Source organism: Bombus impatiens, unplaced genomic scaffold (genome assembly GCF_000188095.3).
Source record: "Bombus impatiens unplaced genomic scaffold, BIMP_2.2 scf_0481, whole genome shotgun sequence".
Lineage (NCBI taxonomy): Eukaryota > Metazoa > Arthropoda > Insecta > Hymenoptera > Apidae > Bombus > Bombus impatiens.
Window position 1 is genome coordinate 98,910 of NT_176900.1, and position 25,068 is coordinate 123,977.

The 25,068-nt window shown below is 42.8% G+C and overlaps 2 protein-coding genes and 1 long non-coding RNA gene across 10 annotated transcripts in view; 2 read left to right on the forward strand and 1 right to left on the reverse strand.

Moving 5' to 3' along the window:
- LOC100743192 (protein tincar) overlaps positions 1-6,448 on the forward strand; it is a 35,131-nt gene extending 28,683 nt beyond the window's left edge. For 3 of the 6 annotated variants that reach the window (XM_024368817.2, XM_012387693.3, XM_024368818.2), the window contains 9 exons: positions 1-322; positions 384-572; positions 650-849; positions 967-1,469; positions 1,935-2,130; positions 3,058-3,190; positions 3,354-3,404; positions 3,945-4,163; positions 4,353-6,448. In XM_024368817.2, coding sequence (XP_024224585.1) covers positions 1-322; positions 384-572; positions 650-849; positions 967-1,469; positions 1,935-2,130; positions 3,058-3,190; positions 3,354-3,404; positions 3,945-4,163; positions 4,353-5,516 — 2,977 coding nt within the window. In that variant the 3' untranslated portion in view covers positions 5,517-6,448. The remainder of the gene's footprint in view (positions 323-383; positions 573-649; positions 850-966; positions 1,470-1,934; positions 2,131-3,057; positions 3,191-3,353; positions 3,405-3,944; positions 4,164-4,352) is intronic. The other 3 variants (XM_024368820.2, XM_024368819.2, XM_012387696.3) reach the window with 3 other exon arrangements.
- Positions 1-11,284, forward strand: part of LOC117151855 — a 21,771-nt gene extending 10,487 nt beyond the window's left edge. Inside the window, exon 3 of the long non-coding RNA XR_004461999.1 lies at positions 8,814-11,284. This is a non-coding gene — a long non-coding RNA (uncharacterized LOC117151855). The remainder of the gene's footprint in view (positions 1-8,813) is intronic.
- A 3,086-nt stretch (positions 11,285-14,370) lies between these two features.
- Positions 14,371-24,085, reverse strand: LOC100743316 (probable sodium/potassium/calcium exchanger CG1090). 3 transcript variants are annotated; one of them, XM_033321701.1, is made up of 10 exons: positions 23,928-24,085; positions 23,116-23,859; positions 21,100-21,585; positions 20,743-20,968; positions 20,287-20,399; positions 19,964-20,139; positions 19,447-19,670; positions 18,405-18,719; positions 18,057-18,290; positions 17,681-17,880 (listed from the first exon to the last, which is right to left on the reverse strand). In XM_033321701.1, the coding sequence occupies exons 2-10, from the start codon at positions 23,137-23,139 to the stop codon at positions 17,681-17,683; spliced, it is 1,998 nt and encodes a 665-aa protein (XP_033177592.1). In that variant the 5' UTR covers positions 23,140-23,859; positions 23,928-24,085. The 3 variants fall into 3 exon arrangements, with proteins under 3 accessions (XP_033177593.1, XP_033177592.1, XP_012243120.1); XM_012387697.3 differs by having other exon boundaries at positions 23,116-23,408; positions 23,482-24,070; XM_033321702.1 differs by having other exon boundaries at positions 14,371-17,880; positions 23,116-24,067.
- Positions 24,086-25,068: the final 983 nt, after the last annotated feature.

Consider the following 25,068-nt stretch of genomic DNA (forward strand, 5'->3'; position numbering starts at 1 on the left):
GGTTACAGCTGCGACTACGACCGCAACCGCAGTTCCAACCGCTGCTACAGCCGTAACGACAACGTTACCGTCGACGTCATCTTCAACGTCTAGCTCGATGAAGTACGGCAATACCGTTAGAAGACCTACCGCTGCGAAGTCGATTATTAGAAGCAATAATTCGAGGAGTAAATTGAAAACGAAGAACACGGGGAAATCATCGACGACTGTTCGGCCCGGTAAGAACGTTGGGAATATGACAGCGCAGAGTATGTCGTTGACGATGAATAGTTTGGCTGATTTGGATCATCCGGAGAAGTTGAATCCGGGTAAGTTAAAATCGAATCTCGAGTTGTTTTCTCTTTCTCCGACTTGTCGTAATCTTCCTTCTTGTATCTCCATTAGCTGAATCATACGGACCTATTACTCTCGAGTACTTGAATTACGCCATCGCTCTCGGAGTGTATTCTGTGAGATACCCAGCGGTGTTCTGGTCGTGCAATAAACCGTTGGCCACGATTTTTAGCTTCCAGTTGATCGTCAATTCCGCCCAGAGTTTATTAGCCTATATTGGAATGTCCGTACTTTACAAGGTAAGACACGCTCTTGTAAGAAATTCCCTTATAAAAGTAAAAAGTAACGGAAGAATTAAAATTTGTAACATCTTCAGGTTCAAGTGATGGGACCCTTGAAGGTGCTACCAGTTCTTCGACAACAGTATCGCACGATATCGACTACTAGCAGCATATCGACAATCTTCGGGGACTCTTACTTCTTACTAAATCCACACGTTACCCTCGTCTTGTTTGCTCTTTCCTCCCTCCTGGTGCTCTGTTCTAGCATGGTGATGTATTTCTACGCTTACGGCAGGTAAGTCGCTTTCCATACCCTCTGTTTTCTTCCATTCCGCCCTGTTTCGTTCTTTAATGGAACTGCTTTTCGTCGTACGAAAGTTTCTTTAACTTCTTTGCGCTTCTGTACATACAGGTTTACGGCGTTTTTGAGCCAAGAACGAGAGCGTCGAATAATCTTGTCAAAGGAGAATAGAAATGGCAATGGTTGGATGTATTTCATTCACTGCACAGCTCTGTGCGTATTCCTGTCGATCGCGATCTGCAGCGCACCGTTGCTCTACGACTACAGCGTCGTGTATCGTGGCAGTCTGGATGGCGCGATATTAGCCTGTGTCGTCGCTACCGTTCTGCACTTGTTCCTCTGGTTACTCTTATGGATCTTTCTCACGATAAAACAACGCTGGACATTCAAATTGCGAGTGACGATCGGTCGTGCTACCGTTAGGTCAGCCAGATCGGTGAAACTCGTAACTGACGTGGATCTATTGTCAGCTAGAGACGACGAGGACGGAACTAACGCGCCGTTACTGGTCGTTGGGAATGGTAGAACTTACACGATTGCCGACGCGTCGCCGAAGAAAGCTATCATGAGCGTGATACAAAAGGCGGCTATTGAAAGGAAAGCACGCAGTCAAGGTAAAATATCGCGCTATGGAGGAAGGCGGCAGTAAGCGCGTAAGAGCGTACGAGAAACTTTTTCGTATCTTTGAATACTCGTGAATATTTTGTGTTTTAATTTGGTCCAAAGTTGCAGCAATGTCGGCGATATACTTATACTACTGTTAAACGTTTTCTTTTAATAATTGTCTCCGAGTCAATTTTTATTACACCAGCGTACGAACAATACGTCGAGCTGACGAACAAACTATAGTCTTGTGTAACAGAACCGTTTATAGCACGACCCTCTTTTTACTTTCCGCGGTATATTATCGTTTAAAACATTAACGGCTGATGTTGTTTCTAACTTGAAAGATAAGCTTCGAACATTCTGTACCCGAAATTCGTTCATAATTTCGATACCTTGGCACGAATTTATAAATATCTGACACGTATTTCGCGACACTGTCTACTATAATCCTTTTTATCTTATTCCAATCGTAGGAAACGTCGATTCCGTAAACGGCGACTCAGCAGCCGACGACGAACAGATTTATTGGCTAAGACCAAAATTACGTCCATCGCCGACTAGATCGCCGAACGACGGAAACGTAGCGCCAACGACGGAAAAGGGCTGGCTGAACAAGAAATTGAAACCCAAGGTCACCTTTAACGACCTGCCTAGTACGTCAGGCTCGCGGTAACTACCCTCCTCCCTCCTCTTGATGTCTTTCTGTATGTATCGTTGTGTCCGTGCCCGTGCTCATGCTCGTCTTCACTTTCATTTACTCTCTCTCCTTCCTGTAAAACTAACTCGAGATTCCTGTAGAGAATTCGCCCGATCGATCGTTCCAATTCGGTAATCAGTCCGTATCACGGAGAACTTGCCATCGCCTTTTTATCATAACCTGCGTTCCCTTTGTGGAATTCTCCTGCTTTGGCTACTATGTATTTTTATAATGTTTGTTGCTCTTACGATATTCAAGCGAGTAATTTCCTATCGATCTCCTCTTCTCACCTTGAATTCTTTTTCCACTTAATCGTACCGTGTTCGTATCTGGTGCTTACGTACACGCGCGTGTTGTCAGTGTTATTAAATTGCGTGCTTTTAAAGTGTATCGAGATTCGTTAACTCTTTGAGATCATAATGTTATATTATTACACCTATTTCGTATCACGATCTAGCAGGAATTCTTAAAAAATAAAAAACGTTACTAATATCATATGATACGCTATGTTATTACGCTTATGTTACGCTATGAGTAAACGATATTTCATTTTCAATACAATTCGCACCAAGTGTCAAATCTCGAAGAGTTAACGTCACGTATTGCTAGCACCTGTATTTATTCACTAAGCCTTATTGTCATTCGTTTTCGCTTTCACGAGACTGAATAAAATTTCTTACGTTTACGTCCAATATGGACCACATGGATCGCTAGAAACTAACAAAAAAGAGATATCACTTTATCCAATTCTCTCTTTTCCTGTCTTCCTCCCCTCCCTTTCTTCTCCCCTGTCTTTCTCCCCTTCTCCCATTATCTCTATTTTCCTCGTCTATCCTAACGGATAAGTATTCGTATGACCTCGTTGTAACATATTACAACGTGGTGCGTGTGGATTGCAGCAATAAAGGAAAAGTCAGACGAGGCACCGGTGACGGAGGCCCTGAAGATGATGGAGATTATGCCACGTTACGAGAATTACCGCTGATCACGTCTCTGGACCCAGCGGACGATTCAACGTCCGAAGAGAACAAGGTATTCGATCATTTTCTGTCGCGAATCGTCCTTTCCCCGTTAGATTTCATTCGCGATAAACGTTTCGTTAACTTGAAAATATTTTGCTCGAGTACCTTCCGACTCTTGTAACGTCGTTCATTTCCCCTTCGACATTTAACTTAGTTTTCTTTTGCTTTGACAGTGGGAAAGGTGGCTGATATCTCGTAGGGACGTTATACCTAAGTTTGGCAACGTAAGGCGTACAAAAATATTTTTTTTTTATTCGTTCGTTTGTTTTCTCGTTTCGTGTTGACGCTTCGAAGTAATACTAACATTTTTTAACTGCGTGTGTTTGTTTTTTGGTTGCGTACTAACATACGTTAACGTAGAATCGTACGAGACGAGGAAAGATGTTTGAAAAGCGATTTAACATCGTACAAATTTCTACGCAATTCGATCGCATCGGTAGTGCACGTTCGATCTTCTTACGCTTATCCTCCCATCCTTTCGAATTCTGCTCTGTCATCTCCAAACAGCAACCGTACCAATTTTATATTGTACATGTAAATGTATCTACGTAAAAAAAGGTTCGAGAGATACGTTTGCTAAGAATTGAAACACGTTTGTTTCTCTCCTCTTCTTCCTTCGCCCGATGGTCCTGTTTTTCTCTTCTTTTTTTTTGCGTTCTCTCTTCGATTCGTATGATCTCCAATAAATTCATGAGACTCTTGCAGGCTTACTTTCTAATTGGCATTTCGCTTGGCAATTAATCGTTGATGAAACGTTTCAACAGCTGCTCGAGTGCGTGAACGACGACCAAGTGACATACTACGCGAGCGCAAATCGCGATCTACAACCTTCGGAAGGCGACCCCTCGCCCCTATTGACTCCAGACCCTTTGCCCGATCCCACTTCGGAACCACTTCCACTGCCACCTCCGACTCCGACTCCGACTCCAACTTGTGCACCGACTACCGAAGTTGTCACGGCGTTACTAACCACTAACACCCAGGTACTAACAACTCTTGTCGTTCACAATATACTTTTCTTCTAACAAACTACCAAATAAATACCAGACAGAAAAATGACAAATAAATAAATAAATAACTGAATACAGAGAGCGAGATAAACGTCGATAAACAAAAATCCGTGGAAGCCCTGTTCCTTAAATTGAAGGTAGGTGGTCGCGCATTGGTTTCAGGCAAACGGTGGTCAAACGCCGCGATGTCTGCGTCGAGGGGATTCGGGAATGCCACACGAAGAGTTAACACCTCGCTCGGATTCTTCAAATTCTCCGCCATTGGACGCCGTGGTGGGTGGTAGCAGCGGAGCTGGTTCGGTGACGGGTCACAGCAACGCGAGCAGCCACAGCGAAACGTCCTCGAGTGGCGTGCACAGTAACGCGAGCAACGCGAGTAACGGTAGTTGTCAAAGACGAGCGACGAGCGTGGACGACGTGAGCGGCAACTGCGATCAACGAGACGGCGAGGAATCACGCGATCAGTGGCGCAGCTGTTCCCTCCAGCGAGGGATTCAGCCTCCATCCGCAACGGCCACCTTCTCACCGCCGAACAGTCGTCCAGGCACTAGTCAATCCTTCTCATCGCCGCAATACGCGAATCACGTGCCACTGTTCGCCAATATCAACGCGAATTCAACAGCGAACGCGAGTATAAACGCGAGTGCGAACACGGGCGTCAACACGAACGTTAACGCGAACGACGTCAACGTGGTTGGACAAGGATGTCCAGCTGTGATTCTCGAGAATCCGAACGAGGCGACCGTGGTGATCCGGCGGAAACTCTCGAGGACGAAGCTGACGGAACCGCTGAATCCTAACGAGGAACCTTTCGGTCGTTCCACGAACATGAGGATGACGTCGTTCACGGAGAGCAACGATATCCGCGTGCACGCAACGTCGGCCACTCTGCCGCATTATCCGACCCAGCCGGCGGTCACTTATCCGCATTGCTCCACCATGCCTCTGCCACACGCCTCTCATAGTATGGCTGGATCTCATATGGGTGGATCTAGCGGAAGCTGCGGATCGGTGCCGAGGCACGCTTTCGTCCCTCCGCAAGTACACTCGTCGGTACCAGCCCATACTACTCTACCGTCCCATCACAACGGCGTCAGACTTCTTCACGGCATCACGCCCACACCGAACAACCCTTTCGTCAAGAGGTTCCCTCCTGTGCAGCTACACACGCAACCCTGGGCACTGCCAGGCCACCACACTTTCCCCCAAGCTTCGCAGGTTAATGGAAAATTGACCACTACCGCGCAGATCAGGCAGAGCGATCGCGACTCGGCTAATTTCTCGATGGCCAGCAGCGGAGACTCGGATACGTGTTTGCCTCATTAGACGTTGATCGTGTCTGCTAGATTCCAACCTCTTCGCTCTCGCTCCGCTCCCCGATACGTTCTCACGACGCCGTTCCCGTCGTCATTCTCGACGATCACGTTCCTAGGTCGCCTCGACGAAACGTTTCCCATCGAGACATTCGCGAGATTGTTCTCAGAAAAGAATCGTCGTTCTTCGCGAACGTACTTCGATGGGAACCTTCTTTCAAACGTGTTTTCTTCTCATCGAGGTTCGTGGAGAATTACCATCGTGGATTTTTACCCTATCACCGATATCAAAAGTAACGTTATTACATATCATACCGGTCGATTACTCACAACATCCGACACTTACGGTTACATTGTCTTATTTTCGATACAGATGTCGTATGTCGAGATAATATTCTGCCCCGTTCTTCCATATCAATTATCTCTCCATATGCACGTACCAGTAAGAAATCATACACTTGTAGATACACTTTTATGGTCTGCCCGTTTTTTCAGCCGGTACAACGACTCGTTCGAATATGAACGAACGACTCGCCATACAAACATATCTCGCCAGCTGCTCACGAATCACCGCTCGTCAATCGCTCGTCAATCACGAACCATTATAATCGCACGTGAGACTATTTCGATCGCCAGACTGGAAGGAGTGAAATTTTTTTACATTTTTTATTTTTCCATATAGCTTGGCGTGGTCATACACCGTTTCATCGCTTTATTGCAATAAATAGCCGACAAAGACACTCGTGAAAATAATTTACGACTGCTTAAAATAACTTATATATATATATATACTTATTATTACAAAAAAAAAAAAATGTTCTTTTATCATTATTCTGAAAGCTGAACGCGAAACTTGCATTTCAAACGGAAAATCTTCGCACGAGTTGTTTACCCTCGTGATATTCGAGACGGCACAATTTCGATCCCACGCGACGTAATAACGATACATCTAGACTAATACGATCAGCGAGTGAGCCCATCAGAGAGGACGTTGAGAAGCGTACGATTACTGCCATTGTAATAAACATAATCGCAAGACTTTCTAAGATCTTCGTTATATCGAATATATAAATTGATTTCATCGACTGCCATGTTAATTCGTCCTGTTTAACGCTTGCGCTACGGCAATTCTTTTCTATTTCCGCGATTTTAAAATGGCGAAAAACGCGGCGAGACCATAGGAAATGATCTCGCGTGGAGACGCGCCCAATTTCATAATTAAGTAAAGACTTAAGGACCCAGATGCACGACGCACGAGTGAACGATATATATATATATATAATCCAGATAGTCGAACGAATTCGAGTTCGAGCATCTATCGTTAATCCAAGTACTTATGATATCGATTAACCAAAACTGCAAGTACGGGTTTCCTAACTTTCGACGAAGAAAAAAAGAAAGAAAAGAAAAAAGAACCGACGCTTTTTTGAAACAACATAGAAAACGATCGAGATAATAATGTGTGTAACGTATATTAATCAGTGCTTATCTATTACGATACTACGAATACTCTACGATACAGGAAACTTACATACACCAGACGCGTGTAAGTGATAATACGTTGCAAGCGAAGCTATTGGGAAATTGTTGTTGACGCAAATTCGGCAAAACGAACGGTATTTTTCGATTTAGGATCGATCTTTGCAATCTCCGATCAAATACACCGATAGTAATAAACTAGTGGCAAGAGAGAGGTGTGGTACTGAGAGCGTGCCTTGCTTGTTCGACGAAGCATACGTATAATAGGACGCGCAAGCTTTCTTCTTTCTTTCCACTCGCTCGTTCGAGAAGGTTTCCTTTGACGTAAACGCGCAGCGTAGTCGGACGAGTTGCGTAAAATTTAGCTTTCCCAGGTAAATACGCTCTAGAAGAAAGATTGTTATTTTGAAATATCTTCCGATCGTTTTCGACGATATCGAGTCGGAAGAGGCGAGAAGAGTGCGCAGAACCGGTATATACGGTATTGTCGATAAATATCCGAACCACGGTGAATACCTTTCGTCCGAATTGCTAACACGCGTTCGTTCTGCGTATGTTTCACGCACTTATCGCGAAAGCGTAAAATCCGATTCCTAAGAATCTCACACGAGTCTCTCAGAAGCTGAATCGATGAACAACGACTTTCGAGAGAACGAATTATCTACCTTCGTAACTTCATTTTTCACGATAAGCTTTAGGATAATAAACTGGAAAAGATAAGGTTTATACCGACAGTTCGCATTTGAAGTTTACATACTTTTCGGTTTACGAGACTTGTCGAATATTCACGAGGACGATTAAGAATACCGATTTCGCCTGGTATCGCGTGTCGTATCGACATTAAGCTTTCTTCAAACCTCGTACATACCGTTGCGTACTCACACCTTTCTCGACTCGTTATTCGCAAACGTTAGTGTTAATATTTAGTTTACGTTCTGACACGCGAACAGAGCCAGTCGCTTTCGTCGAGCTTTCACTTTCGTGGATCGAAACGAGAGAACGAAGTTGCGAAAGACGGCTCTAATGGGCGACGCGTGAACTACTTTTTTATCGTATCACGGACGTTAACGAATCACGGAGCGTACGAACATACTCGAATAATTTTTCTATCACGGAACAAAATCAACGGAAGGGAATACCATCTAATAGATATTTTCTTACTCTTTCCACGAACGAGTTACGACTTCCGTACGTAGAGAGTAGAAACGGGAATGTAACGTATAGCCGAGTAGAAAAAGCCAGTAGTAGTCAGCCAGATCACCGTCGATGAGGTTATTCGAATTAATTACGCGTGCGTGCGAGTTTTTTGCGATGTTCGACGTACGTCTGGCCAGAAGGGATACAGCGAAGTCATAAATTACATTACGCGAGAACCTCTTCGATTTCGCAGCCTTCGTTCGCGATAATTTATCAGCTAACGATATTAGCGATCTCGCAAGCTGCAAATCGTAGATCGTACGTAGATAACATCCCTTTCACGATTTTACGCGAAACAGACATAATTAGATAACAGGATTTGCGATTTGTAAAATTCGCTTGTAGAATTTTACGTTTACTCGAATCTGAAACTCTCGATTGATTTTACGCTACGGCTTCGTTATATCTTTTTTGTCAAACGTTACTTTGCAAATGTGTAGCACGTATCTATTCGAGCCTCGAAATCCTTGGTTATCTGGACGGACGTTAGACAGAAAATTCCTCTAATTTTTATACCTCGATAGGATCGAATAGATGAACGGTTTTTGCGAGTAAATTAGAAGATATCAGTCTATTCTTCTAGGATCAACGAAACGTCGAAATGGTTGCAGTCAAAGCTTTATGGTACCGACAGAAAAAGCAATCTTAAATAATCCGCGGATGGTTGGTTTCTATGCGATAAATCTTCATTTTCTAAAGCATACGATCGATCGGAATGCAAACGACGGCTAAAGAGCGGCACGATTCTTCGACATCGCGATCGATTTGTAAAACGATAAAGCTTTCACTGTACTTGTATATTTTTTCAAACGACTTTCAATGCGCATAGGTTACACACATTCTCTTGAACGCCAATTACGGTATCGACTTTTATACGAGACTTGCTTTCGTCTTCGTTCGAAGCTAAAGATCGTCAACAACGCGACTTAGAGATAAAAGAAGAAGAGAACACGACGACAGAGAATCGAGGTCGAAGCGAACGAGCATGTTTTTATCATCATCGACATACGGAGGTAAATCCCTGAGATCTTTTCGTAAAAAGAAGGAAAAATACAAAAAAAAAAAAAAAATAGAGAAAAAAAAGAAATAAACGCTTTGTTACACCGATCGTACATATCACAGTGAAAGGACCACGCGTTGGTAACGACGAGACGTGTAAAATCTTTCGATTCGCTACGCATTTCTAGATCGCCATCGATCAACGATCAGAAGAAGGAAATTTCAACTTCCGTAACGTCTTTTCTTCTCGACTTTTTAATATCGGGCCGATCCGTTCATTCGAAAACGATCGAGTTCGCGTTCGCATCGTATTAATCGAAATAAAAATACATCATGCTAAGAACGACGACGGACTCGCGTTGTCACGATCGAGAATTACCGTTGTCATTGTCATCGTTGTCGTCATTATCGTTTCCATCGTTGTTATCAGCAGCAGCAAGAATATCGAGAGCAAAGAGCAGCCGAACGTACCTTGGAGAATGGCGAAAAGGCTCCGATCTGATACGGACGCTGCTGTTTGCAGAAATATTTTTTTACCGTTTAGCGTCAGTCAGCCACCTCATCTGTTCGTTTTAGATCCGGCTAGACCTCTCGAACGCGGATACCTGCACGAAACGGATCGATTCCGCGTTCCACGTGCTACCCACACCCCAAAAGAACGTTAAAGACGAAAAGGAAAAGAAAGAAACGTAGTTTCGGGGCAATTTCCGAGCTTTCCCGCGAGAATTGTATCCGAAGCGCGCTTAACGGCACAACGCATAGAGAGTAGTAAACGAGAAGGAAAAAGGAAAAAGAGGGAAAAAAGAAAAGAGAGAAAACTAGAGACAGGGGAAGAAAAAGGTTGCGTATTTGTTGCGCGTACGAATTTCCGTGCCTATGTCTGTGCGCGCACGTTCAATTCGTTCGCCCTCGAACTAATTCCTTTCGAAGCTGTAAATAACTAAGGATCGAGTCAAACTTGCGGGTGAAACGAGAGAAAGGCGCGAGAATGAACGACGAAGGGGAAGAATTAATGCAACAAAAAAAAAAAAAGGGAAGAAAAGAGAAAAAAATTTAACAGATATGTACGAATAATTGTATAAAGACTGATTAGAGTTATCTTGGTATTTATTCTAATTCACAGTTAAACGCTATCGCTTTGCGCGCTCTCGAATACTCACGGAGCACGACACCAAAAGTATTCCCTGGCTCAGATTCCATTTTTCTCTTGTTCTTTGACATCTGTCTGCGATTACTCGGTCGCGTTTCCCGTTTCCATTCGTTCTTCCATTTGGCATTTCGCGCGCGAATCGCCACGAAACGTCGAGTCCTATTAATCGCCAAACAAATCACAGCGGTGCTCGCTTAAATTTCAATAAACTAGGATTTTGTATCGCGATTCTCGCGCAAGCAGCGGCAACTTTGTTCTACGAATACCGTCGAGACGAGCGAATAGAATTTCGCTGTCGTTGTCGATACGCGCGATTTCCATTTTTAGTCGCATATCGAAACTTTCCTTAAAACGTTCCACGTCTTATCGCTTGTCGAGACAAGAGTGAGATTTGCACGATGATATTTGCGGAACCACGGCAGAGTTAAGCGAGCATTACTGGACCAGCAGCAACCACGAAACGCCGATCGATCGTTCGATGGATCGATCGAACGATTCTTGGTTTTCGTGTCTAATGATAATTTCGTGATAATTTGATGCTCTGTTTGAAAATAGAACGGGTCATATACTCGTATCGGCCTATGAAACATTTTTTCGTCGTACAGACTGGAGAACGCGAAAAGCGAAACGGAAAAATGAAGAGAAAGGATAGAAGGAATAAGGGGAAACGAAAATCAACGATCGACGATCACGATCCGCGGTATTTCGATGATTTTTGTTTCGTATCGTTAACGCGTAATTCATCCGTATTCAAGGGAAGAGCCATCGGATTATACAAAACGCGTGCGAACAGAGCAAAGAGAAAAAGAAAAATGGTACGCGCGATTATAACAGCGACGCTACTATCGTCACATCGTATCAATATTATCCGATGCATCGTATAAACAAGTAAACTAGATGTAAACTTTGTATATTCATTTACCAAGAGAATAAAGATAAATTATTCGACGTACATACACGGAGCGAGCCGTTTTATTCCCGAAAATTTTTGTCCATTTCCCCGTTTCGTTAACCACGCTGGTTTATAAACGAATAAATAAAGCAAATATTCTCCGTCCGGCCCTTTCCTCCGTTCCTTTCTCCACTATTCGCAAACGCGCACGAACATATCTATTACGAATGTCGTAAACGAGGAAACGTTCGATAATTGCGCTAAAATCGAGAGTCAATTTATGCAAATTACAAATGCGAAAGAGACGGAGACACCGAGAGTCGAAGCGTTCGACTAGACTAACCGAGACTTTTAACTCGAAGCTCAAAATTCTCCGGTTTTCACTCGCGATCAACGAAACTTTTGCCAATACGTTTGTTACATTTTTCTAGTTAAAACGAAACTAAACGCGTTACGATTTGGGGCGTATTCGCTTAACGAAACGACGATTAAATACATATCGGTAATCGAGTATAATTTAATTTACATCGTGTTTGTGGTCTCGTCTTAATCGGAAAGATCTCGTTAGTAGGCGCTCGATGTTAAAAATTCGAAAAATAAAAAGAGTTTCGCTTTCCACGATTCCATCGTATTACGTTATCGGATCGCGGCGAGTCATCGAGCTTCGCGTTGCGTCGGGAAAACCTTCATCCCCCCGTAACGATCGTGCAATTATCGAACGTTTTCGTACGAATGTCCGCGGAACGACATGGTTCGTTGGTCTGTTTTATTTACAAGTTAATTTGTTCGTTCGTGAAATAATCGATTCGTTCGTGGACTAGTTTATTCGTTTATTCATTTATATTTCGTATTTGTGTTTATTTCTTTACGACATTGGTAAAACAGTTTGCTTACATAACGCCGTAATAAGCTATAACTAGATGTATTGACGGTTTAGGACTGTCTTGGAAATGTATTCTAACAACACGAGAAAAACGTTATATAACAGAGGGAGATCCGGTTCTGTTTCCGATTTCGATCGCGCGTGAACAATCCCCTTGGAAGGTGCACGATCGTTCCACATCGCATCGTCCCGTCGTATCGCTTTATCGATGTTTCACATCGCGCGCGATTTTTCTCGATTTTGTTCGTTGTTTAGAAGCGCGCAACATACTTTCTCAAACTGTCGATTCGATCGCGTCGAGAACACGTTCCACGCGTGTACAAACGCGTTACATAACGCGTATATCGTTCGTTGATCGTTCGCTTAATTCGAAGAAATTAAATCTACGCTTACAAATTATTACGATTTGCGTGCTAAGTTATCGCGTTTATCACGTTCTCTTCTGTTACGTACAGTATAAAATGCTAGGCGGTTTCTACGAGTCTTGTTAGGATCGCTACTCGTTTACGTAAGTAATTTATTGCGAATCGTCGCTCGATGTCACGATGAAACGACCCGCGCTCTCGTTCGCCTTTCTCGCTTTGTGTTTCCCATTCTTTAACGTATACCTACTACGCATACATACGAAATCGTTGGAGCGCGAGGGAAACGCGACTGGAAACGCGTCAAACTCGCACAGTGCGCTGTATCGCCGTTAAATCGAACGAACGTTTGTCGTGTCGCAACCTTATCGCAAACTGAACATTTTTCGGATGTTCCCTCTTGTCAATGGCAGGTACACGGACGTATTGACTCGACGAAGACCAGAAATATCACGCGCACAGGAAGAAGAAGAAGAAGAAGAAGAAGAAGAAGAAGAAGAAGAAGAAGAAGAAGAAGAAGAAGAAGAAGAAGAAGAAGAAGAAGAAGAAGAAGAAGAAGAAGAAGAAGAAGAAGAAGAAGAAGAAGAAGAAGAAGAAGAAGAAGAAGAAGAAGAAGAAGAAGAAGAAGAAGAAGAAGAAGAAGAAGAAGAAGAAGAAGAAGAAGAAGAAGAAGAAGAAGAAGAAGAAGAAGAAGAAGAAGAAGAAGAAGAAGAAGAAGAAGAAGAAGAAGAAGAAGAAGAAGAAGAAGAAGAAGAAGAAGAAGAAGAAGAAGAAGAAGAAGAAGAAGAAGAAGAAGAAGAAGAAGAAGAAGAAGAAGAAGAAGAAGAAGAAGAAGAAGAAGAAGAAGAAGAAGAAGAAGAAGAAGAAGAAGAAGAAGAAGAAGAAGAAGAAGAAGAAGAAGAAGAAGAAGAAGAAGAAGAAGAAGAAGAAGAAGAAGAAGAAGAAGAAGAAGAAGAAGAAGAAGAAGAAGGAGGAGGAGGAGAAGAAGAAGAAGAAGAAACTATATATTTGAAATCAACTAATCCTGTTAATTAAGCTAGGCGCATAATATACGTATACTTGCATATAGTATGTGCCAAATATAGAGAGTCTGTATACATATATTTATATATATATATATATTGTATATATATTATCTGTATATGTATATTCTTATATACGTATATCTATAGGTATGCGTATATGTATGTATGCGTATGCATATTACTCGACGATATAAAATCTACATTCACAACAGTTAACAATGAATCATCGACGGGTCGATATCTATATCGATAAACAACGAGTCTCCTTGTTCGTGTTACTTAAACTTTTGAATCGGATAGAGATACCTTCGAAACAGATTTTTCGTTGGTCCGTTGTTCGAAAATTGGTGAACGAGACAGAGAGGGGCGAAGGACGGGTAAATAGGTCCGATCAAAACGTACGTAAAACGTCTAATTTTAAGCCGTATCGAATATATTGACTTGAACGTACGAGCTACGCCTATTTTAAGGGCACCGGAGAATTGATCCAAGTTACGCTAAACTATCTAACGATATACACCTACGATAACGCTACTAATTGATCTTCATTGACTAGAACCACACCAATTTTCGAACGTTGTTGCACGAATGACGAATACGTTACTCGGCTACGAAACACGTAGGCGAATTCACAGAGTCGACGATCGGGAGAAAAATAAAATTCTACAGAGCCAAACCTTCGTCAACGAGAGAAGGCCGAACCACGTTTTACACCCATTCCCATCTTAGTCGTTCACCTAGCGAGTCCTTTTTTTTTTCGTTTCTCGGTGCACGTCGCGCAAGTCGTCGATCCGACTTAATCCCATTTGGTCGAAACGACGCCAACGTAATTTTCTAACGAATCATCGCTGCTTCTTCGCGCGCCTCGCTTCGCGAAGCTGCATCCGATAATTACGCTTCGACCAATTGAACGCGTTTCCAACGCGTATTCGTATGCGTCGGAACGCACCGTCTCTTGCTTCGCATCGATCGATCGAACGCTCGTTAAATGCCGCGGTTGGCTTCGTTGAAGTTGAATTACACGCACGCACACGAATGTATATATACTCTATATGGAGGTGTAATTTGAGTTCAATTCGATCGATCGATCGAGCGAACGAGCGAGCATACTATATATCTGACGATATCGCTAATAGTTAATATCAACGTGTATCCGCCTGAAGCGCTAACAATATAACAAATAATGGTAGTGAACAAACACGTAGAACGTTCGATAATCATATAAATCTAAGCTTTCGTACGTATCGTATATACTTTTCTTTATGTATACTACGTACTGTGCATATACATATACATATACAGTGCGTAATATACAGTTTGTAGATGTATGTATTGCTACAGCTATATATGTATAATGCGTAATCGTACATATCTATATACGCACGCATACGATATATGTACGTGTGTATACGTACATGTACTTACGTAATGGAGCACGCATGCATATAACACACGCGTTCGGTTTACGTTAAAACGCCTGCGCGATCTTTGCGATCTGTCATCGGACCGAGTACCGATTCAAACGCAACTGTGCTCGTGACACATTACGAATTACGTTTGCATTGTATTTGCTTTTGGAACAGGCGAATGCACGCATACGGTACGATGTACGATGCACGATGTACGAAGAAGCGCTGATCAACGTAGACAGACAAATACAATAAATACTTAGGCTGTTGGCGGATCGCGGTTTGCTCTTTGTTTGGAATTCACCGCCGGCCCGCTTTCCGCTTAGCGACTACATAGAATATCGTACGTGTAATAGTCTAGAAACGTTGATCGATCGTCTTTGCAAAATGGCCAGGCAACAGACAGATCGAAAGGTATGGGAAAACGGAAGAATACCGAACGCTATCCTTTTACACGCTGATCTCAAGGATCGCGCAGAGTAACGTTGTAGATACTTTCATCGGATAAGGCTGCATTAATTATTGTCTCTTTTGTTATCTCGTCTCGTACTCGTCGAAAGTGTACCCTTCTATCTCTTTCACCTTCTTCCGTCAACTTCGTTTCTACCTTTTGACTCGCCTCCACTGATCCACGTGGGTCCTACGTAATCCCTTTGATCGATGCGTACGATTTGTCCGAAACGAAGCTTTTAATTTCTCCTTTGCAAGCAATCGTACTTTTACGCGAGTACGCGAACGGCGTTCGATCATTCGCTCGACTCGTTGAAAGCGCTCGCCTCTCCCTCGCCCACGGTCTAATTCGTCCGATAAACTCGAACTTCGCGACTGGTTGCATCGTCTTTCGTCGTTTCATATTCGTTCAGGACGTTAGAAAGTGAAAGAAAAACAGAGATAATAGTGCGGAAAGGAACGCGCCAGAAACAACGTATTTGAGAGCACGTAACAAGCCTGTCGGTAAAAAGGTCGATAAAAAGACCGGTAGATAGTGAGGACGAATGGTGTCGATCGTCAGCGAGGAAAACAACGGTGCGTCGTAAATCTCGATTCGGACGTGGCTAGTTTGGCCGACGTTTATCGATTTCCTCTGGAAGAAAGCAAGCTTCTCGGCTGCCGCTGCATCGCGTCTGACTATTAAACGTTGATTCTACTTCTCTGATCGATAAAGCGCTTCGTAGTAGCGGCTCGACCCGCAGTTACACGCGAACAGAGAGATATTTCGTAAAAGACGGATTAAAAGGTACTTTCGTGATTTCGAAAAAACGCGTTAGGCCACAGGCAAACGATCGTTCAAGAGAGGGAAAGAAATATCGAAGTAAATTCTTTCGCAACATTTTTCATCTATCGATACGCTAAATTCGCTGTTATCGACGCTCTGATTAGAAAATATCTATCAAAAAACGTTAGGTTGTTGGAAAATTAACTTTTCCGCGGATAGAACCGTTTGAAAACACTGACGTACGCACACGCATACACGCGTATACTTGCATAGAAAACGTATATGTGCGCGATAAGAAGAAGGGAACGATTATCTCGATAGCAAAATAATTATTCTCGCGTGTGCACTATATCGCTTGTCGAGGAAGAAAAACGGCAATATGAATCAACGAATTAACGAACCAACGAACGCACGGACGGACGAATCATCGTACAAGAAGAAATTGACTGGATGCCGATTGCGAGAAACGTTTAAAAACGTAAGAAAGAAGCGAAAGTGCAGCAGCTTTCGATTAGAAATTTCGGTGGAAGTACGACAAGTAGAGCAGTAAGAGTCGAACGAGGAAACAGAGTAGGTTTGAAAGAGCAAAGAGGCACGAAAGATAAAAACGATATTCGATTAACGAAAACGACTGTCTAGAGTCTTCGGACTGTGGCGTCTCGCGCGTCTACGATTCGAAAGTAAGCGCGACGAGTTAATACGATCGATCCACCAGTTCTATTCCGCTACCGATTCTAGATTGCATAATACTTAACAACGTCGTCGTTTGCGTTTTAATACTGATGAGTGTATTGTCCGTTTGACTGACCCCAAACTTACGAACAACGATAGAGCTTGTTTTCGTTGCGTTTTCCATTTGCTTCCGAAAGAAAGCTCGATCGATATCGTACGAATAACAAGTGGAAGCAAAGTGAAACACCGAGAATCGTCGATGTTTCGATGGAAGGAAAATTCACGCGACGTGAGAATAGAACTCGAATTTGTGCTCGAGAGGTGACGCTACAAATCATCTAACGCGTTATTGTACAAATAGATCTTAAGACGAGCGCATTTGAAATATATTCTTTAATTCCAGTGCGAGCTGGAATCTTGTCACCTTTTTTCTCATTCCTCTGCCATTCTTCCTCACTTTTGCTTGAAATTTCAATTCACGTAGAAATTAGAATAGGGCTGGAAGCTAAGATAAGAGAAGAAGAAGGAAGAAGAAGAGAAGAAGAAGAAGGGGAAACGGAAAAGAAAGAAGAAGAAGAAGAAGAACGAAAAGGAACGAGAAGAAACGAGACGGAGGATGGAAGAATGAAACGAAAATATTATAAAAGAGTTTTCGAACTATCTTCCATCGTGCTTTAGCAGCCTGATACTTACACGATGCAATGAGATCGAGTTCGACGAGAACATTTTCATCGAGCATTCAGTCGGTTGCTTACACACGCACTCTTTCTCTCTCTCTCTCTCTCTCTCTCTCTCTCTCTCTCCCTCCCTCGCTTTCACTGCTCCTCCTTTTCCACTTTTTCCATTATATTTCATTTTCCTCGTCAGTCTGTATACGATTAAGTGGCGTTCGTTTAAAATGCGCTGAAGCAAACCGGAGGATTCATTTCACCAAAGACATTTAGTTCGTAGAGCGAGGCAAATGTGATGAATACCAAGTACCAAACCATCAATATCGCTCCGTACCGTCGATCCAGCTTCCAGCCGTTCAAATGGGTCGCCAGGACTAAGAACACCACCGTTGACAGCAGAGACACCGTCGAGTACGTCAGACCTGGCAGTGCGACAATAAAACAACGGGAATTTGAATTTCGTTTGGCAACCTCTAGACTGCGAACGTTTATGCATTTATGGAAAATTGAAATGCACGAAAGTTCCCAGACACGCGCATTCGCAGTCTAGCAAGCGTATGCGACAAAGACTCGTATAAGGGAAATCGCACGATTTTACCTCGACTAGTGACGTTCACGTGCGAGCCGGGTTGTATCATCGCAGTTTGTATAAACCATGGAAGCCCGAGGCAAACAAGTATATCAAAGACGTTACTGCCGACAGCGTTGCTCACGGCCATGTCGCCAAGGCCTTCTTTTATCACGGCTAACGACGAGAGCGCGTCGGGCACACTGACACCGGCAGCGACGAACGTCAAACCCATCACCGTGTCTGGTATGCCAAGAGTGCTACCTACGAAACATTGAATTTGCCGTTGAAGAATAGTGGACGTCGGAAAAAGATTACTTAAACTATATTTGTATCGTTGTGCTTTTCAAGATCGCCGCCATCGCTGCTGTTTCTTACCTATAATCGTAATCATCCACACCATGAAGTAACTGTAGAAACTGATCCAAACCATCGACACGCAGAAGGTAAAGGGATACCAATTCCTAAATTTGTCTTGTCGGCAATCCGGCATTGTGGCGCGGCACATGAAATGAATCGGATAGACGAGACCCCAGGTGAACAGAGACCATTTGCTACCGTCGGTGGGCTTCTCTAACGGCGATACCTCGTTCGGATCTGGTTCTTTCGCTTTGTAATAGCTCGGTTGTTTCGGTGGTGCCGATTCGTTCGTTTCAGGAACGTTTCCTCCTGCCACTGCTCCTGCAGTTACACCTGCGTAGCCAAGCGATCTTCTGTGTAATATTTTCTACTTTACGGAATTTCATTTTTGCGCAATAATTTTCATACACTCCCGTCCATGAGTATTCGGACACTTACGTAGTTAGGCATTTCCCATAAATATCTTCGGTTTCTTTTATGGATTTATCGCATTGTCCTACGATCTTCGTGTTATTTTTGGAGAATATTTTATATAGAGATAGGTTGGCGAAGACGTACACGCAGTATTTTCTTATCCGCTACAAGATGCGATAGGAAAGATACACGTTTCGTACACAGAAAACGGAGATGACATTGAGAAAATTAAAGAAGGAACGAGCGAACAAAAATCTTCCTTTTCCATGATATTCCATTTTTGGAAATCGTTTAAGTCGAGACGTTAAAAGCGAAGCAGACGTTTAGGTTGGAACAGCTTATACAGTATCGATATGGAGATATCAAGATGATAAAATAAAAGATTTCGGATGATTTTGTCTTCCGTCTTTGGATAGATATCGATCACCGATGATCGATAAACATGACAGTACGATAAACGATGCAGGCGTTCGAACGATTCGAGTCTACGTTCTAATTCGTTGCAGCATCGAGATCGTAGGTCAACACAATGAATTCATAAAAGTCGCCGGATGTGTACCGAAGGTGCGCACAATCTATTCTTTTTATAAAAACCAGAATAGATTAGAAATTCGTATTTCGTACGTGTTTGATAATCGGCGTTTACCTTCCTGCTTTTTATATTGATCCGTAGGCGAACTCGGCCCTGTGTAAGACAAGCGGTCCTCTTGTAACGATCTATAACTAACAAGAGCGCTCTCCTCCGCGGGTTCGTCGTCTTTTGGTAGAAAAGGTATATTGTAAGATTTCGCCCAACGTTCCAGTCTAGCGTTGTAAGATAAAGCGACGCAGTACACGCCGTACATGAACAACATGAACAGAGATTCCATCCTGCGAAAGACACGTTTCTTTTTTGTACATGATAAAAATCGACGATACGACATCCATGCGACGATGGTACAGTCACGAAAGTCTTCGTTCACCGTGGAAGAAGGTAATTTTTATTAAAATAAAATGCTACGCGAAAGTTGGCTACAATGATAGCGTATTTCGTATGAACGCGATTCTTTCGTTAAACGTATATGCTTTATGTAAATGAAACGGCCTCTTCGTAAGATATACAAAGACTTTTAGGGATGACTGTGTCGTAACAGGAATAAGCTCGATAACAAGCTGTCTCTTACCAAGATATCGATTCGTTGTAAATTGTACCCAGCATCACCAGAATCGATACAGCGTAGAAAAAACAATCCCGGCAGAGGGGCCACCAATTCAACTTTGACACTGTCGACGTACACAGTCCACATACCGATATCACGAACATTATATTGAACACCGCACTTCCGATTACACCGCTTACCTGCAATCCCAACAGCAACTCTCTGTAATCTGCATAATATTCCCCACTAAATTCCTTTCGAGTCCCCTCTAACCAAACTTAATTACGCGCGCGCGTATTTGCTCGATGTGGATTTTTGGCCAAAACGATAAGTTCTCGTATACTTACTCCGATATCATCCTTGGCAAAGAACACACCGATCACCACGGTTGCCAATTCCGGAGCTGAAGAACCGGCAGCCATAAAAGTCGCTCCAGCAACGTCCGGAGACAATCGCAGTTCTACGCAAAGAAAACCAAGACTTTTGTCAATATTCTCGCAAATTTAGCGGTAGAAGAACTTCCTATAATTTGTGTAACTTTTATCAAAATCACGCTTCTTCGATGCATCGTAAGTCTCACGGTTCTATTACTATTTTTGTAATACAATTTTGATCCTCCATAAAAATAGAATTTCTCCTTATATCTTCGATATCGTAAAATTAGTTATCCAAAGATTCTGCTGTATTAGATATAGATGAAAATATACACGAGAAATCTTTCTGTATGAGCAGCATCCTGCTGAAAACGTGCAAACGCATAGGTCTGACACGTGAGTGAAATTCTACTTTAAAACTTTCGTTACCTTCGCAAATTCGATCCAAACTGGAGACGAAGTAATCGTCGCAAACAATGGCAAGGCCCAGGAAGGTGTAAATTGCAACTAAAATATGAATGATCAATCCACCGTGTTTTCTAGCCGAGGGACCCATTAATGGTCGTGGAAATTGTTCGATCGCAGGTGGCGAGCAATCTTTCCTTCGCGGTCTCCACGTTGCATGTTCGTACTTCATAGTGGTCGTTGTTGGAACCTAGAGTCTCGAATAACCAATATCTCTTATATGCGTTATAGTGGAATTCAAACGATTTACAGTCGCGTTCCTCGCGTTTAAAAGAACACCGCGATAGAAAAGAGAATTCGATGATAAAAATCGTGACTCACCGTTGTGGTTCCAGGGACATTCGCTGTCGCCACTTCCTTTTTCGGAGCAGTTTTCTCTGCTGGAGAAGCTTTCTCTGTCGAAGCGGCGTTCCGTTCCTTCGAATGTTCACCGAGCTTCGATTTTTCTTCTTCCGGTGTCTTCTTTCCATGTTTCTGCTGGCCCTCGTTCTTTTCTTCCGTTCTGTTCTTTTCGTTCTTCGGTTCGGTCCTTTCGTTCTTTTCTTTCTCCGAAACAGCCTCTTCCTTTGCTTTCGGTTTTGGTTCGACGCTGGCCTCTGTCTCGGGCGTGAACGATTCCGAGGTAGAATCTAACGTCCAGTTTTCTTCGCGGTCCGTGGAACTGGGATAAGGAGACGTTACCTCTTCAGGTATTTTTGCACAAGTGACGTACTGGACTAATATATACACGAGGAAAAGGCCGAATCGCAGAGACCACCTTCTGCGTCGCGAAATACTTTCCAAGTGAATTCGCCTCATTGTCTTCGACTGAAACATATTTAACGTACAATTATCATCGGTACATGCATACAGCTTCTTTCATATTTAAACGCGCGGTGAATAGACCACAAATGTTTCTGCAAATTCTCGTTTTACGTAACTCAATTGGAAACTCAGCAGACATTTGTTTCATCCGGTAATACAACAGATCCTGTGCGAAATACGCCATCAATTTTGTTTTTTACCGCTATATGAATCACGTTGTTCAACTTTGACGCGATGTACGTAATAGTTCACGTTTTCTTCGTCTTACAAACGTCTCGTCCCTTAACGGGTCGAACGACCCGTATCAAACGAAACATGCGAAGGATTAGACTCTTTTTATCTCGATATAGTCGTATCGATCGTGGAAAATATATTGATTCGCAACGCGTACACGCATGTAATACATGTTGCCAGACGTGTCGGTAACAGCCTTACGAATGAACAAAGTAAACAGAATAAGTTTTAATATCGTACGAGGATAATCCCGGTTTTCGTTCAAATATTTATGCTCGTTACGAAATGAAAATTAAACGAAGAGAAAGCGATTGCCCACAGTTACACTATAATTCTTTGCTGCAAGCGAGAAAGCAGCGATACGATAGAATACAGAAATTAATTAAAAGTTCTGTTCACAACTCGACAAACAACTCTAACTGTAACGATTAAAATTTATCGTATTGTTTTCTTCTGTTTTTTCTATTCTTGTTTTACCTTGTTATTATCGCAAAAAGTTCTTCGTTCTTTGTATAATGCGACTGAGTCATTTATAGCCACGTGTATCGCCATTATACGCAAATGTGGAAAGCCGTAGTCAAACAAAAACTCGACGATCTAAACTTTTGCTTTGAAACGTTTTTTCCTTTTCAAGGTGTTTCGACTTCCTCTTTCGTCGTTCTATTTGATATCTATTTTTACAGCTAACGATCGAAAATCAATACCAACGAACGACAAATACAATTTTTCGAATTAGGCAATTACATCCACTCTCTCTCTCTCTCTCTCTTTGTTTCATTTCGAAGAGCCAGGCGACGAACGCGTACGAAAGGATTTACGTTAATAATTTATCAACCCATCGAGGAAATAAATACTTAAACGATACTGATAATTCCATATGAATGCCTACATGCGTGTAGTATGTGTGTTGCGAAGGAAATACGATTAGAGAAACCACAAAATTACGCGTTAAGTTATGAACAGACACCAACGGCTCGATTTACGGCAAAGATCAAATACGCGTCTTTTAATGACGAACGAACCAAACGATAGGATTTCTGAAAAAAATAATTCTGAGCAAACGCGCATACGTATTTCGTAATGGGAACGATTCAACGATACAGTGGATTTCTATTCGGCAAAACTATTCCCGGTGGTGGAAGTTCCGAGACTTTATTTACCGCAATTAACACGTAGTAATATAAAAGCACGAGGAAAACCGAGGTGTCAGTGAAAGTGACCCAATTCGGTGTTTCCAACGATCGTTAAACGGTGGGTTTACGAATCGACGTATGTATGGTAGCTCGTAGTTCGGCTTACCCCTTTCTCAGAAACGTTGCACATTATGCACCAGCGAATTCGACGTGACCAACTTCTTTTACGTGCCTCACGAAACACGTACGCAGCAGCGATTATTGGCACGCGAAAGGCGAATCAACGGTGCAAGCGACCAAAGGCACTCTTACGCTTTCCTCCACACTCAGCCGACGTCTGCCGAACGCTTCTACCACGATAGAAACTCGTTATCGAGTGTCGGGCGCTCGCTGCCGTCGACGCGACGCGACGTCGCCCTTGTCGTCACTGTTATTCGGCAACAACAACGTTCGATATTTCTAGGAAATAAAGGCAAAGCTTTATTGCTGCGTCGTACTCGAATTATTGATTTGCATAAAAACTGTCGGTTACGATGCGTTCTCGGCGTGTTTGCGCTGTACGTAGGCGTCGTCTTCTTGGCTACGTAGGTGTCGTGCTTACTGAACCACCCTCCGGTTAATACGATCTCCTTTCATCGACGTCACGGCCATCCTCGTGCCGTGAAAAAAGTATCTTCGCAAGATCCCTTTCACGGTGCTTTCACATCCCTTGTTATCCCTATCTCTCTCTCTCTCTCTCTTTTTCCCTCTCTCCCTCTCTCTGTCTTTTCTATTCACCTCCTATACCCGATTTTTATTTTTCTGCCAGTTTTCTCGTTTATTTCACGTTTGTTTTTATTTCCTCCGAGTCTTGCAGTTTGACCGCACACTTTCAACGTGCACGTATGTCTGTATGCGTGTAACAGGTCACCTTTAAACGCAGATACCAGCTTTTAACGATCTCTGCTAGCACATAGCCATGCAACGTTTATCGTTTACCGGTCGATTCTGGTCGCCTGTTTCGCTGCGTTTATGCGCTGCTCGCCAATGAAGCCTCCTTTCGCATTTCTTCTCCTCGCATATCACCATCAACGCCGCCACTATCATCCCCCCTTTGCGACTGCCTCTATCCTCTTCCCCTTTTGCTACCTATATCTATGTGTTTCACCTGCATGAGCGCACGCGCTCACGAGTACGCGAGAACCACCCTCCTACTTATCCTACTAAAGCGCGCACACATCCGTCGTATCTCTTTTTCTGTTAATCCCAACCCTCTGATATCAAGTTACGCACGCGCAATCGCATTGTCACAATTCAGCTTATCGTGAACCGCAAGAATGAAAACTGAATGAAGTAATGGCCATTGATCGGTGAATTACGGATTCTTATGCATCCTTGGAATTGGACATATAGATAATTATATATAGATGTAAAATGTCCAAAGTAGAGTACTCGGTACGAGCTTGAGTTCTACTTTTGTAGTTGTTAATAACATACGAATTTGGATAAATACCCATAGTCGATCAAAGATGAAAGAACGCTCGATATGTAGTTTTATATTTTAGTAATCGCAATTGGAAAAATGTAAACCTAAATAGACATTTTTCTATCCAATAGATGTTATAACGAGCGCTTTACTTTAGTTATTTATGTATTCTTGTATATTAACTTTAATTTTCCATAAATGCAGGAATAGATCATCCGTAATGCAGCGATAAAGACTAGGAAATATGAGGATAGTACACGAGTATCGAAAATAGAATAGAAAAAGGGGTATATACGAGGATAAAAATATCGAAATGAGAGGGTGAGAAGCGATAGGAGTGGCAACGTGGACAGTCCATCCGTTGCTTCCTTTCTATTCGCGGTCGTTCGTTGCACCTGCAACGCTTTAAGGTCGTTCATTCGTTCGCTTTCGATTGTGGAAGATAAAAATAGTTTCTTGCCTATAGTTGCCTATAGCTTGTTGAACTTGTATGTGATAGGATCGTTAGATTACATATGATCTAAATCATACGACGTCGTTAGGAATAAATGCTAAAGACACCAATAGGATCTGCCTCGCAATCTGTCTGCTGGTCTTTCGATTTTTCATAAACTTCTTTTATTCTCTTGCGAACAAAAGTTCTCAGTAATATTT